General features: G+C 53.5%; 1 protein-coding gene across 3 annotated transcripts in view; it reads right to left on the bottom strand.

The window, feature by feature from the left end:
- The window catches only part of PLXNA1 (plexin A1), a 91,115-nt gene that overhangs the window by 11,286 nt on the left and 66,912 nt on the right, over positions 1 to 12,917 (bottom strand). For 2 of the 3 annotated variants that reach the window (XM_065749260.1, XM_065749259.1), the window contains exons 19-25: positions 12,769 to 12,912; positions 11,835 to 12,069; positions 10,332 to 10,474; positions 7,016 to 7,272; positions 4,578 to 4,644; positions 896 to 1,042; positions 341 to 500 (exon numbers count right to left, since the gene is read on the bottom strand). In XM_065749260.1, the coding sequence (XP_065605332.1) occupies positions 341 to 500; positions 896 to 1,042; positions 4,578 to 4,644; positions 7,016 to 7,272; positions 10,332 to 10,474; positions 11,835 to 12,069; positions 12,769 to 12,912 (1,153 nt within the window). The remainder of the gene's footprint in view (positions 1 to 340; positions 501 to 895; positions 1,043 to 4,577; positions 4,645 to 7,015; positions 7,273 to 10,331; positions 10,475 to 11,834; positions 12,070 to 12,768; positions 12,913 to 12,917) is intronic. The other variant, XM_065749261.1, reaches the window with a different exon arrangement.

A 12,917-nucleotide genomic window follows, 5' to 3' on the forward strand; every position in this document is an offset into this window, starting at 1 on the left:
CATCCTCCTGCTCCTCCTCCAACAACATGACTATTAACACTGCCCACAACAATTTCTGCCCTTGTCCCTCAGCCTGCAGCCCAAACCAAAGCCAGAGCACGGAGAGCTCCTCTCCTCTCTACTGGCAGGACACACATTCTCACCCCAGAGATCCCCATGCACAGCCAGTGCCACCAGCACAGCCATCTTATGCAAAGTGAACTGTACAAGCAAAATTACTCCTGTCCTGACAGGACTCGTGTCCTAAAGGAGATTCACATTTGCTTGCCTTGAATGTTTGTGGGTTTTTTTTTTAGCACTTTGGCTGTTTCAAGGAGAGTGCTTGGCCCCTCTTTCTTACCTAGGTCCATGTCTCCAGCTTTGGGACGCTGGGAATAGGGCACTCCCTTGTAGACAGCATCCAGCAGCTTCTCTTTCACCTGCGTGATGGTGTCACAGTTCAGCACCTTAACAGGAATCTCTGGCGCATTCTCATTCTCAGGGTTCACACAGTTGAGGGTCTGCAGAGGGGCAGCAAGAACTGAGTGTGAGGATGGCAGATCCAAGGGCACAGAGCTGCAGCTGTCTACAGTCACATCTGCTCCATCCCAGCTCACTCTGAAGGTGTGGCCTCGTGGCATATTCCTTTTTCTTCCCACCTCTCCCCTTCCAACCCAGCCAGAGGAAGGACCCACTTAACACACGGCTGGACGGGATAGACAGCTCATACGGAACGAGTAGTAGTTCATCTCCCACAGTAACTCCCAGCCTCTAACTTTGATTCCCACAGATGCTGGAAAGAGTAATAAAGGAAAAAACACTCTCTGCAAAGCCCTGTGGGCGTCTCCAATGTTAAATAGCTGGTCTAGGGATCGTGGCAAGACCTAGTACGAGTGAGGCTTCCACTTGCACTAACCAGCATTTTGTAGTCGATCTGCTGCCGGATAAGCTTGTCTTCACTGAGGGAGTAGCGAGCCTCTCCTGTGATGGCATCAATGGGTCCCTTCTCCATTTGCTGCTTGATGGCACAGTAGAGCATGAAGAGTGGCTCCCCAGCACACTCCTGCGGAATGGGATGGAGGGGAGGAAGAGGGAGGAGTGAGAAGGTGCTGGGAGCCAGCCTTGCCTTCCAGAACCACAGCGACAGAAGCCTGTTGTGCCCCCATGGCATCAAGTCCCATCCACGGCTTTATAAACACAGAGGCAATTTGTACCCTGGATCAATTGATTCTCCTTGAAAACTTGCTGGAGGTCTCCAACCTGATGAAATGGACTGGGAGACCATTTCCTGCAGCTAAGCCATTTAGTCCCTCCTATCAAACCCCTACAGTCAGAGCCAGCACTAGCTACTAGCCACATCAGTGTCTGCCTTGCAGGTGGGAAGAAGACAGAGGAAGCGGATGCTTCACCCAAAGAAGCTGGATGTTAAAACCGCAGCAATCCAGGACCTGCCACGGCCAGAGCTGAGGCACAACAATGGCCCAAGCAGCCTGAAGCCATGAGCTGGAGAAGGGCAGTTGGAAATGGATGACACTTAACCACCCAAGGCTCAAAGCGCTCCACTGCACTTCATCCCAGCGCGCCCTTCCAGATACAGATGTTATCCCTAAATGGGAAGACAGGGCAGGGTGGCAGCAGGGAAGAAATCTCAATAGATTTTACCCCCCCAGCCCTCACCCCTCCCTCCCGACCGCCTCACAGATAAATTGTACTTTGGTGCAAAGTGCGGCTGCTCTCCCTGTCACCATATGCTGTTAGCATCTCGTTAGCATCTGTGGTAATTAAAGAGACAGCTGCTAACGAGCAGGAACAGGCATACATCATCCCCAGACCTTCCGACAACACGTCTGTCTTTGAAATTATGTTTCATTTGCAAACTTGGCTTCATTAAGTCAGCTCGGAGAAGTGAGAGACCCAAGGTGGGTGCTATGCCACGTGCTAACAGCCACCTTGCTGGGCTGGCCCCAAAGCCACGTGCCCCCAGCACTCACAACGAGCCCACCAGCCGAGGCAGAAAGACAGGGAATTGCTTCTTTTCATTGCTTATAAAAACTCCTTGTGAGGCTTCCAGTCTGGGGAATGAAGAATGGATGGAGAATAAATGGCTGGGACCAGGGATCACCTCCTCCGCTGCTCAGACACCAGCCTGGCTGATGGGGAATAAACCTCTTTAGGTTAGATCTTGGCCATACAGATTCCTCAGAGGGATGGAGGGGATCCTGGTGATGGGCACATCACTTCTCCAGCACCACGCAGGCTTTCTGAGCCACAAGGGGAACCGTGGGATGGACCAGCCTGCATGGTGCTGGGTGACTGCTACCTCCCAGCTGTGTCTGCCGGACAGAACAAGGAGGGGTTGGGGGATACTCCCTGCAAGCCAAGCAAACACTTGTGAACGGTGCATCCACACACATGCCAGTGCGTGGGGTGCAGGCTGAGGTGCATGCTCAAACTGTACCAACTAGATGTAGTTCATCAGGCACCTAATATCGTGCATTTTTCACCGCTTGTCTCGAATTATCCCTCTCGGTTTTCCTGGCGTGTCTCATTAAGAATCTGATAAATGCTACTGCGGGGTCCCAGCAGCGGTTTCAAACGCTGCCATCTTGCCTCCACCCTCAGCCCTGGGCAGCAGCAGGCTGTCCTGTCTCTGTCCCTATCCCCTATCCCACCCCAGGGCCAGGCTGCTCCGGGCAGGTTTGCTGAGCACAGCTCTGGCAGCTGTGCACACATCCGCCTGCTTCATTTACATGCACAATTACCGTGGTTTGGTGCAAGGCACATGTTTTCCTGCTGGCAAACTGTCTGCTATGATACCTCTCCATCTACTCCACTGGTCCTCCCTGCTTTTGATGCCACCTGTGATCTTCAGTGCCGGGAGACAGGAGGGAAAGGCCCCGTGGGTCTCCTTCAGTGGAGCTGGCACAGGAGGGGCACCCTCAAGCCTATTCCAATCTAATCTGAGTGACCCCAGCACTGAAGGCCTCCACCACCTCCCCAAGGAGATGATTTGGGTGAATTGGTCAGTTTACCTGAGCCCTCCTGAGCATATTCCTCCTGTAACAGTGCAGCTAGAGCAGATTTCTTTCTCCTGCTGCTACCAACGAGAGACCAGAGGCGATTTCTTCTGCTAAGCCCATAGCTTGGGGAAGGGCTTCAGAAGAAGGCTGATCCTCCAACCCCGTGTCCACTGGAGGTAAATGAACCCGTCCAGAGCAGCTTCTGAAGGAGGTGACCATGTCCCTTTGATGCACCCATAGGGCTCTGTCCAGCCACGGACAGGACAAGGGCATCAGATGAGGCACGTGAAACCAGCAGCATCCCCAGATGTCACCTTGGGGTGTTGGAAGGATGCATGCTCTGCTTTGGGCTGAAGAATAACCACATTCACTTCAAGCTCATCCGCAGCAGAGCTGACCAATCCCATTTGGGCACAAAAAATGGAGGGATCTGACCCACTCCTTTGCCTCCCCTCCTTGGGAGGGGACCTCCTACCCACACCTTCCTACATGGCACTGCCAAAGCAAGAGGCAAGGGGAGGCAGCACCAAGTAAAGCAGCAGTGTGAGGAGGTCAGGGAAGTCTGCAACATCCCTGTGAATGGCACAGCTTTTCTCCTCTCCCACCCCTGGAAAGCAATCTCTGCCACACGCTACAGCTAGATTTTTATAGATACAGGCTATCCCTCGACAGAGGCAAAAAGCCAAGTGCATGTAAGTGATATTATAAATCACCTCTCGTTGACGATCACTTGAGTTCTGCACAGACTCCCGCTCACTCTCATCTCTTGGCTGGAAATGGTTCAAACTCCCTTTATCTTAATGAGGGATGAAATCCCACAAAAACGCCTGCGTGCCACCCAGCCTCACTGAGCCAGGCAGGATCCCAAGAAACAGCCCCGCTGATTGACAAGCCAACAGTGGGACTGCCAGCCTCAGCCCAAAGCACCACCAGGACACAGTGCTTGCCAGCATGGGCAAGGTGGCCAGCAGCATCTGTCCCCAGGAACACGTGTGATGGCACAAGGAGCTGCGGCCCCAGTGGGACCTAAGGGCAACTTTTAGAGGGGAAGCAACAGGAAAAGTGGAGATGCCTGGGAGAAACAAGCCCGCTGTGAGAAGCCTTGGTTTCAGAAGACAGATGAAGGAAAATGAGATCAAATTGGCAGAAATATCCTCCGAGCACAAGCGTGTCTAAGTGGGACCAGCTCCTGGGGCTTCGTCCTCCTGAGCTGCGACAGAAGGGAGGAGTGGGGATCACTCGGAAGGGATTCAAGACTCATCTGGGTTCCTACAGATTTATCCTTTCTCCAGGCACTGTTTTTATGAAGATCTCAAGACCAGTCTGCATTAAGCAATCCCCGCCTGCATTTCATTTCTCAATCTCAGCTCTTTCCCCATAAGGGAAGCCAGAATCAGTAATCACATCTCAGAAATGTGGGAAGGAAACCAAGGCCTGGGAAGCGATCAGCACTCCAGGAGAGAACTGCAGACTGAGGAAATACATCAGCCCAGGCCCTAGGTGATGTGCTGCCCACCCCAGCAAGGCAGGAACCCACCTCTGCTCCCACAGAGGGTTAGCAGTCCCTCCCAAACTCACCTTCAGGAACTTGTAGAGCAGAAATGTGAACCAATTTGTCAGCATCTTCTCTGCAACTGACTCTGTTCTGTAGGGAAGGCGGAAAGCAAAACCATCAGGAGAGGACACTTTAAGTCTCTGATGCCAGCTGGAATGTGGCTAACCCATTTTTGGCTTTCAAAGGTCACATCTGGGAAGGGACAAAGCAATGAGGGAGACAGCAAAAGCCCTAGGAACATGCCTGATTACCTGCAAGGCTAAGCCACATCAGCCCTGCAGGAGGGAGAAGCAAATAGGTCTCCAGTGCACTTAGAGAAGTGGAGAGAGTGGGAATGACCTTGTCCCATGAGGAGTCTCACCCAGGGGATGACTGACCAGCCTTCTACTTCTCCCTGGCACCTTTTACTTAAACACAGTATGCTTCTTCTGTCATGTCCTACCAGAGCCTGGCAGCTCCCTCTGCAGAGAGTGGACTGTATGAGACCCCTAAACTAGGTCAAATATCACCAAACCTCCTTCCAGCTCCCCAGTTAGACCGAGACCTAAAGGAAAGCACTGAACCAAATGGTCTTTAAGGTCCCTTCCAACACACCCCTTTGGCCCATCATCATCACACAGCTCACAGCTAAACGTGCCTGCCTCTGCACCACAGGCTGGTCTTGCTGTCACGAGACCAAACTTCACCTTAACATCTCCATTATTTTTAAAGTCACTTGTACTCCCTTTCAGGTAAAAATGCCAGCCAGCCTCCTGAAACCCTCTGGTTATACTTCTCAGCTTATCCACCCATTAATCATCAGATCAGCTACTTGTAAACGCAGATGCTCTCGAAAGCACAAGCAATACCAATAACCTCCCAGACAGACCTGCCTTCCTATTACACCAAGGGAACACACACAGGTTGGCTCAGGAAACAAAAGAAAGAAGGAACTCGAGCCTCAGAGTGCTCAGGAGGGACCCCAGTGCCCAAAGGCAATGCCACGTAGGGCACATGGGACAGGAGCCATTCTCAATGGCCAGATGGCTGGATTAGAAAATCCACTTTCCTGGAGTTTATTCACGCTGACTATGGGACGTACTGCCCTCTCCAAGCCTTTCTCTGGTGCTAATGGGGTTTAGCCCTTTTTGCCCTCAGAGCCCTCCTTAAAGCATTACAGGACGGTAATACCTCAGCCTGCAGGAGGAAAGCTTTCCTGAGCCCATCAGCCAAGATTAATTCATTAAGAGGAGGAAAAAAAAGAGACAAAGGTGTAGGGAGAAAGCCAGGGAAACGATGGGCTGATGTTACCAGTAGACACCCACCTCAGCCCCAGCCCAGCTCCTCCACTGTCTGCCCCAAACATCCATCTCCAGAGCTCCTGCAGATGTTTGTCTTTATCTACAACGGGGCCAGATGTCACAGCAACGGGGGATTATCCAATAAGAAAATAAATAAATAACAGCTCTCCCCAGTCAGATCAATGGTAATCCGGTTGCTCTGGGCGGTAAGTACATTCTCTCACCCAACAGCACAGCTAATCAAAAGGATGGAGGAAGTGCAGCCTCGAATGCCGTGGCTGCAGGAAGAGCAAAGTCTGGTTAAATTTTACCTGGGGACAAGCAGGGGACGAATAGGGGACCTCATCCTCATCCCTGTCCTAAGCCTCCCACAGCTCCACCTGCCTCTGCGAAGCCTGCTGTCACAGAGGGACAGCAAGAGGGGAAGAGCCTAGGGACGTGCTCAGCTCTGGGACACACAGGTTGGCTCCCCCACCATCCTACCCTCGCCAGCTGCACATCTGCACCACACTGTCTGGCACATTATTCTTTCTGAGGTGCTCTGAGAAACCACGGGGTCCTTTGGGATGTAGGTGACAAACGAGGCAGAGACCAGCCAAGGGAACGCAGCCAGGGACACAGCTGTACCTCCAGGCATCACCCCATGGCCAAGCACACAAAGCCCAACGGGCTCCGTCCAGCCTGGCCGTGCCAAGAACGTCAGATGATGTCTGAAAGATGCTCTGGCATCCTCGTGCCTTTTTGGTGACACGCCAACACTGCAGCCATCCCCACTTGGAGGGATGCTGCTGCATCCCTGCTGCGGGCTGGTACAGGCACAGCATGCGAAGGGATGGCACGGAGGGCCTCGGGCTGGGCTGGTGGAGCTTATTAATTGTTTTTGTTCAGCACTTGGTGTATCTTTCAATATTCATCAGCCTGTGATGAAGGAGAGCTCAGAGCTATCATTAAATATTGATGGCCCAGGCAGACACTCACGGCGGGGCTTGGCAAGCTGCCTCCTGCTCACGCTCTACCCTGGCCCTGAGTGAGACTCCTGGGCTTGCAGAGATCTGCTCGGTAACCCCCCACCCAAGGTGGGCAAAGCCCATAAAGAGATGGCGAGGAGAGAAGGGCTCTTGTTGGCTGCTGGCACACCGGGGCACCACCGCACAACTCCAGCCCTTTAAATGGCCGCTCACCTCCGCAGGAGCAGCTTGGGATGGTTCTTACTCTCCAGGTTCTTCTCGATGAGGTCAGAGAGGAGCTGCTTCAGAACACCCGTGGCATACTCCATCTCACCCTGCAGCGCCGTCATGATGAGCGAGGCCACATTGCCACGGTCCCGCATGGAAAAGCTCCGCTGGGCCTCCAGCGTGCGGATGAAGGTCAGCAGGAAGTGCTTCTTGTTCAACAGCTGCCCAAAAAGGGTCAGGGACTTCTCCACGTTCGCCTGGACCTGCAGGGATAGAGCAAAGCTGGGAGATGGGCGCGAGCAGGAGGGCAATGAGAAGTCAGCGGGGATGCAGATCGAGTTAGCACAGTCTTGAGGCATCAGTGCATACATCAACTCCACACACGTATGCACAGACATGCATGCACATCCCTCACATATGTGGTCCTTGTTCCCACATATCAAAATTCTAATGTCAGCTACCAAGAAGCCCAATTCCCACCCAGCACATGGTGTGGGTGTCGCACTGAAGGTCTGCCTGCTCCTTTTCAATACCCAGAAGCAAATGAAGCCTCAATACCGAGCGCTGCAGTCGGCAAAGCTGCTGGATTTTGGACGACAGATTTCAGACAGAGGAGTAAATAGTGGAAACCTGGGTCCGTCCCTCTCCAGAAACAGCCTGAAATATTCCTTTTTGCTTTTGAAGCTGTATCTCAGCCATGTCCAGCTGGGAACGGGCTGGGCTCCTTTCATCCCCTCATCGCCTTCGTTAGCGCTGCTCTGCTCAGCACCGACCATATTTCTTATCAGAAATGAGCATTTTTACACACAACACCTTCCTATTAGAAAAGATGGTTTCCTCTGAATAAAAGCCTCGCTCCGGTGAAACGTCAATTTTAATGATTTTTTTTCCCCTTGTCTTCCTGATTGGGAGAATAAGTGAGAAATTTCATTTTGTGTCGATATTTGGAGACAAAACAAGACTCCTCATTTCAAAACATCAGCTCAAAATGAAGGAGAGGGTTTTGACACATCAAATCATTTCACTTCAATCAAAACTTTGGATCGTCGCTTTTTGGTTCAGCAAAGCTCCTCGTGCTTGTGCCTTCCCCCTCCAAAACTGCTGCTGCCTCCCACAGGAGAAAAATAATCCCATTTCCTTGTATGTGTCACACGAGCCCCGTGTGTCCCACCGCCATGCAAGAGAGAGGGAACGCTTTCACATCCCAGCATGGAGTCAGAGAAATGACAAACCCCTCTGTCCCTGTCCTTAGGGATTCTCCCACTGAGGTTGGAAAAGACCTCCAAGATCATCTAAGCCCAACCACCAACCCATCACCGTCACGCCAACTCACAGCATCATTACAGTTGGAGAGAAGAGCTAAGATCAACCCAACCCCACCATGCCCACGGGTCACGTCCCTCAGTGCCACATCTCCGTGGTCTGGAGCACCTCCAGGGACAGCATTCAACTGGAGGGAGGGCAGGGATGGGTCCTGACCAACAGAAGCCATCATACGGGGTTTGGGAAGGGCACCAGAGGACGGCAGCACCCACTGTGCGCAGCCCTACACGTACCACCCCGCTGCCTGCCTGCCTGCACCGCCGTGTTTAACTCGCTGATCATTAGCAGAAATAAATGAACAATACTGAATTAAATATTTAATCAGGCTTAAACTCACACAAAGCAACAAACCTCCCCCCCAACAAACGTAAAGAGAAAGGGAGCTGGTAATGACAGTGTAATGCTTGGCTGTGGATTAGCGGGTGCACGAGCGAGCGCCGCTTCCCTCCCGTCATCTGCAGTAACTAATGTTACACTCTGAGCAAAGAGACAAATAAAAGCAAACCTGATTCAATTATATGAAGCTTGCACAACTGTAGTTGCTTTATTTAATCTCTTTTGGGGTTTTTGGGTGATTTTTTTTTTTTTTGCTGCCTTGGAAATTTAACCCTTTGTTCCCCCCAAGGCAAAGCTGAGCCCGCATGCTCCTTCTGGTGGGATGTTTTAAATTAGGAGCTGGGAGTGGATGAACTCCTGCCCAGTCCCCCTGACTAATTCACAATTACTCCTCTGCCATTTCCTCTCCAGAGCTCCAGTTTGATATCGTTTCCACCCCTCCCCCCTTCAGAAGGGACCGCAGCATCCAACAGATGCAGCCAGGAGAGCTTTCTGCTCTCACCCCCTCCAAGGTGCCCCCTCCACGCACCTGTTCTACCAGCTCTGCATCGCTGCCTCCAGGAAACATCTTAAGGAAAACCCCATAGGAGCAGGAACAGAGCAGAGCTGAGCCCGGCTGCTGCAGGGACAGGAAGGGCCGTGCCCATGGGAGGGCCCCACGGCCAGCAACGGCCCTGAGCATCTGGGAAACCTGAGCTGCACGGGGAAATCCACGGAAACAGGGACCCCGCTGCCCCTGGAGCTGGGATTAGGGAGCAGGCACAGGGCCAGCTCCCCTGGCCTGCTGCCTGACAACACCAGCACGTGTGCTTGCAATTGGTGATGGCTAGGGTTGTGCTTCTCCCAGATACCAAGTGAATCCCGTACCAACATGAATTACCACACCGGGTCAGCAGCAAGGGGAAGCTGAGGTTCACCCTCCTCATCTCTCCAACCAGCGGTGGCCCCAGCAGCCCTGCACTGTATGCCCCAAATGAGGCAGATGTGGGGAGGCTGGGAGAGAAAAGGGTGCTGCTCTGGGGAGCAGGATGCCCACATTGGGCTCTGCACTGGGAAACAGAGCCACAGACATGGGGCATGTTGGACAAGTTTGCCAGCAAAGAGCAGCAACGCAGGCATCAAACAAATCCAGCTGATTAGAGCAAGTGCCGTAGAAAATGACAGCAGCAATGATATTAATATAAATATTGATATTAATGTCAGAGAGAGCAGCAACCACTCAGGCTGTGCTCACATCCCTCAAGTTTCCCCCATCCCTCCTGCAGTGCAACCACCAGCCTTGCAAGCACACAGGCAGCAGCAATCCTTTATTGTTCCTACTCCACAGCCCCGAAACACTTTGCTCTCTCCACTATGTGCTGTTTATCCGTTCTATTGCAGAAGGGGTGGGCTCGCTCCTGGCTTCTGGCAAAGCTCAGCTATGGAAGGAGCATAGTTCTGCCCAGCCTCGCCAGCCTGCGTCCCTCCCTGTCTGCCTGAGGATCAGAGCATCTCTGTACCCCCACGCTCAGGGCATCCTCCTCTGGAAGCCCCAAAGTCCCCACACGCAGCTCAGAAGCCGCAAGGAGGTGGATGAGCATCTCCACATCACACCCCTCTCCGTCCCAGAGGTGAGACCCCAGCATGAAACCCCGCAGAGACACACAGACACCCAGTACCACACCTCCATCTCCTTCAGCACCGGGTGGTCTTCTATCCCGGGGAACAGAACCCGCATGGCGTAAGTGCGGTAATCCAGGAAAGGGATGCCGGCCCCGTCCAGGTCGTTAGTCAGTTCGTTAATGTCCGTCTGCAGCTCAGCAAAGGCTGGATGGAATAAAGCAGAATTCAGTAACATGGCCCCCAGCACGCTGCACTGCCACCCAAAACGTTCCCTGGCACCCGACAGCTGGGTCCTCAGGGCAGTGCTCTGAGCCAGAGACAGAGGGGATGATGCCCTCGGAATAAATCAGCTGGGAACGGGACCAGAGGGTCCCAGGGGGCTGCAATTCCCCTTGCTCAGCACTTACAGGCTCAACGGGATCCCAGGGGCAGCCAGGAAAGGCAAGGTTTGCACGAAGCCAGAACTACTGGGGGAAACCTTAGCCCGAAACCACAAGAATGTCCTCATTCTGTTTTGACCTAAATACTACTGGAGAGAAGAGCTAAACACACCCACCCCGGCACCTCCTGATTCCCAAGGGAAAGTGATGCAGGGGGGTCCTGAACCTTTAATTGCACCTACGGGGAAAAGCTGACGGGAGAGAAGTCCTGGAGATGGGAAAGAGGTAGGGGGAGAGAGGGGGAGAAAACCCTCAGAAAAATCAAATTAACGGCACTTTAAAGGGAGCTGAAAGCACAGCAGAGGACTGCAGGCTCGTCAGCCTGATGAGAAAAAACAAACCGTCAGCTTGAAAGGCGTGCTATCTTATCTGTAACTAGTGGGACTAGAAAAGAGAAAAGGCAGGGAAGAGATTGTGCCTTTTAATTAAAAGCAGATCCTTTTATCTGCCAGCTGTGGAAGACAAGACACCAGTTCCCTCCCCTCTCCCTGTCACCACTGCCATCCACACGTCTGTTTAGGGATGGGGATTTGGGGAAGGAAAGGGTTTTTCTTTCGTTCCCCTTTTTATTATCTCGTTGTAGGTGCCTGCTCCATCCGCAGGCTCAGGGCTGGTTGTGGTGGTGCTTGGCAGGGTCGGGGCCCCGGGAGCCAGCTCAGGGGGATAATGGGCAATTAGGTTTTATCAGCAGGATCATACAAGGAATTCTGTCCGATTTCACAGCATCCGTCTATCACGTAATGAGAGACCAATTGCCTGCTCACAGGCAGCCCTCGCTTACCCCCCTTTGCTCGTGCTTGGAGAAACTGGGGGGAATTTCTTCAACTGGAAAAATGCCCAAATCCCACCTAAAATGGGTTTGCTTTCCCTGACGAAGCAGCTTTGCTCGGTTCCATTCCCTCTCTGAAAGGAAAGGGTGGGAGCACCCAGAGCACGGGGCTGGCACAGAGACCGGCCCAGCTCAGAGTCCGTGGGGTGCCACAAGGAGGAAGAAAAGGGTGGAGGTGTGACGCAGAGGGCTGAATCCTGACCCCACACACTGAGGTCGGTGATGACAGACTTGTCTCAGGGTGCCTGATACAAAACCCAGACCCGACCCAAAGCTGAGGGCCGGGACTGCTCACCTTCTTTGCACTCCAGGGCCACCCGGGACTCCAGGTTGTCCATCTGCAGCTGGAGGCGCTTCAGGGTGCGGTCAGCGTCGCGGGACTTGCGCTTGTAGGCGATGAGGACGATGATGATGATGAGCAGCAGCAAGCCGCCGCCGCCGCCGATCCCGATGATGGCAGGCAGGGTGAGCAGGCTGTCCGAGTAGATCTGCAGCGTGCCCGGAGAGAACTCGAACCCTCCAGCTTTAATCTGCATCGCAGTGGGAGAAAAAGCCAAGGGTCAGGGGGCACTGTGTCTTCCCAGCATGCTGGGAACAAAGGGATGTGGGGAAGCACGGAGCATCCCACAGTGCCCCAGGAGCTCGCTACGGCACGTAGCAACATGATGCAGGACACGCTGCCACCATGCATGGAGCAGGCAGGGAGTCTGAGGTCTCATTCAGCCAGCGTTACAATAACAGATGGGATGTGAAGCGAGATCCCTGATAGATGGGGAGCCCAAGGAGAGCGTGCCAGGTCCCTTTCAAGCAGGCAAGGCTGTGCAGGCCAGGAGTGCAAGCAGTGCTGTGCAGCAAGCTGATGCACATGGAGTGTGGCATACTGTGTGATGGGGACCAGGGATGGGGTGGGAACCCCCCTGTGCTTGGCTCCAGCTGTGCCCTGGCACTCAGTGACTCTTGACAGGGTGCAGGAACGCCCGGCTGAGCGTGTCAGGAAGAGGACAAAACATCTGGTCCCACACCAAGCACACAATTAGGGAGAGCGACTCATGGCAAGTAGGGAAAAGTCTCCCACGGACTGTTCCTACAAGTGTGCTATCCATCCTTGTCTGAGGACGAGCACACTTAGCAGGGCCAGTGCTGGCAGGAAGACTGTGATGCCCAGCCTGGGACCATGAGCGCCGTGTTTCCTCCTCCGTTCCTCCTGCCCGGGGGGGCTGGGTGCTTACCGTGACTTTGTGCTGGCCGGTGAGGTTAGGGGACTCACAGAGCAGCTGGGTCTCAGACACAGTCAGGGTGCAAGGAGTGTCCCCGATCAGCACCGTGTAGTTGAGGCGGGAGTTCCCCGCAGCCGGAGGGAGCAGGTTCCTGCCCTTTG

This window comes from Cyrtonyx montezumae, unplaced genomic scaffold (assembly GCF_038088225.1).
Source record: "Cyrtonyx montezumae isolate F1298 unplaced genomic scaffold, pur_monq_1.0 scaffold_6, whole genome shotgun sequence".
In the NCBI taxonomy this organism is placed as follows: Eukaryota; Metazoa; Chordata; class Aves; order Galliformes; family Odontophoridae; genus Cyrtonyx; species Cyrtonyx montezumae.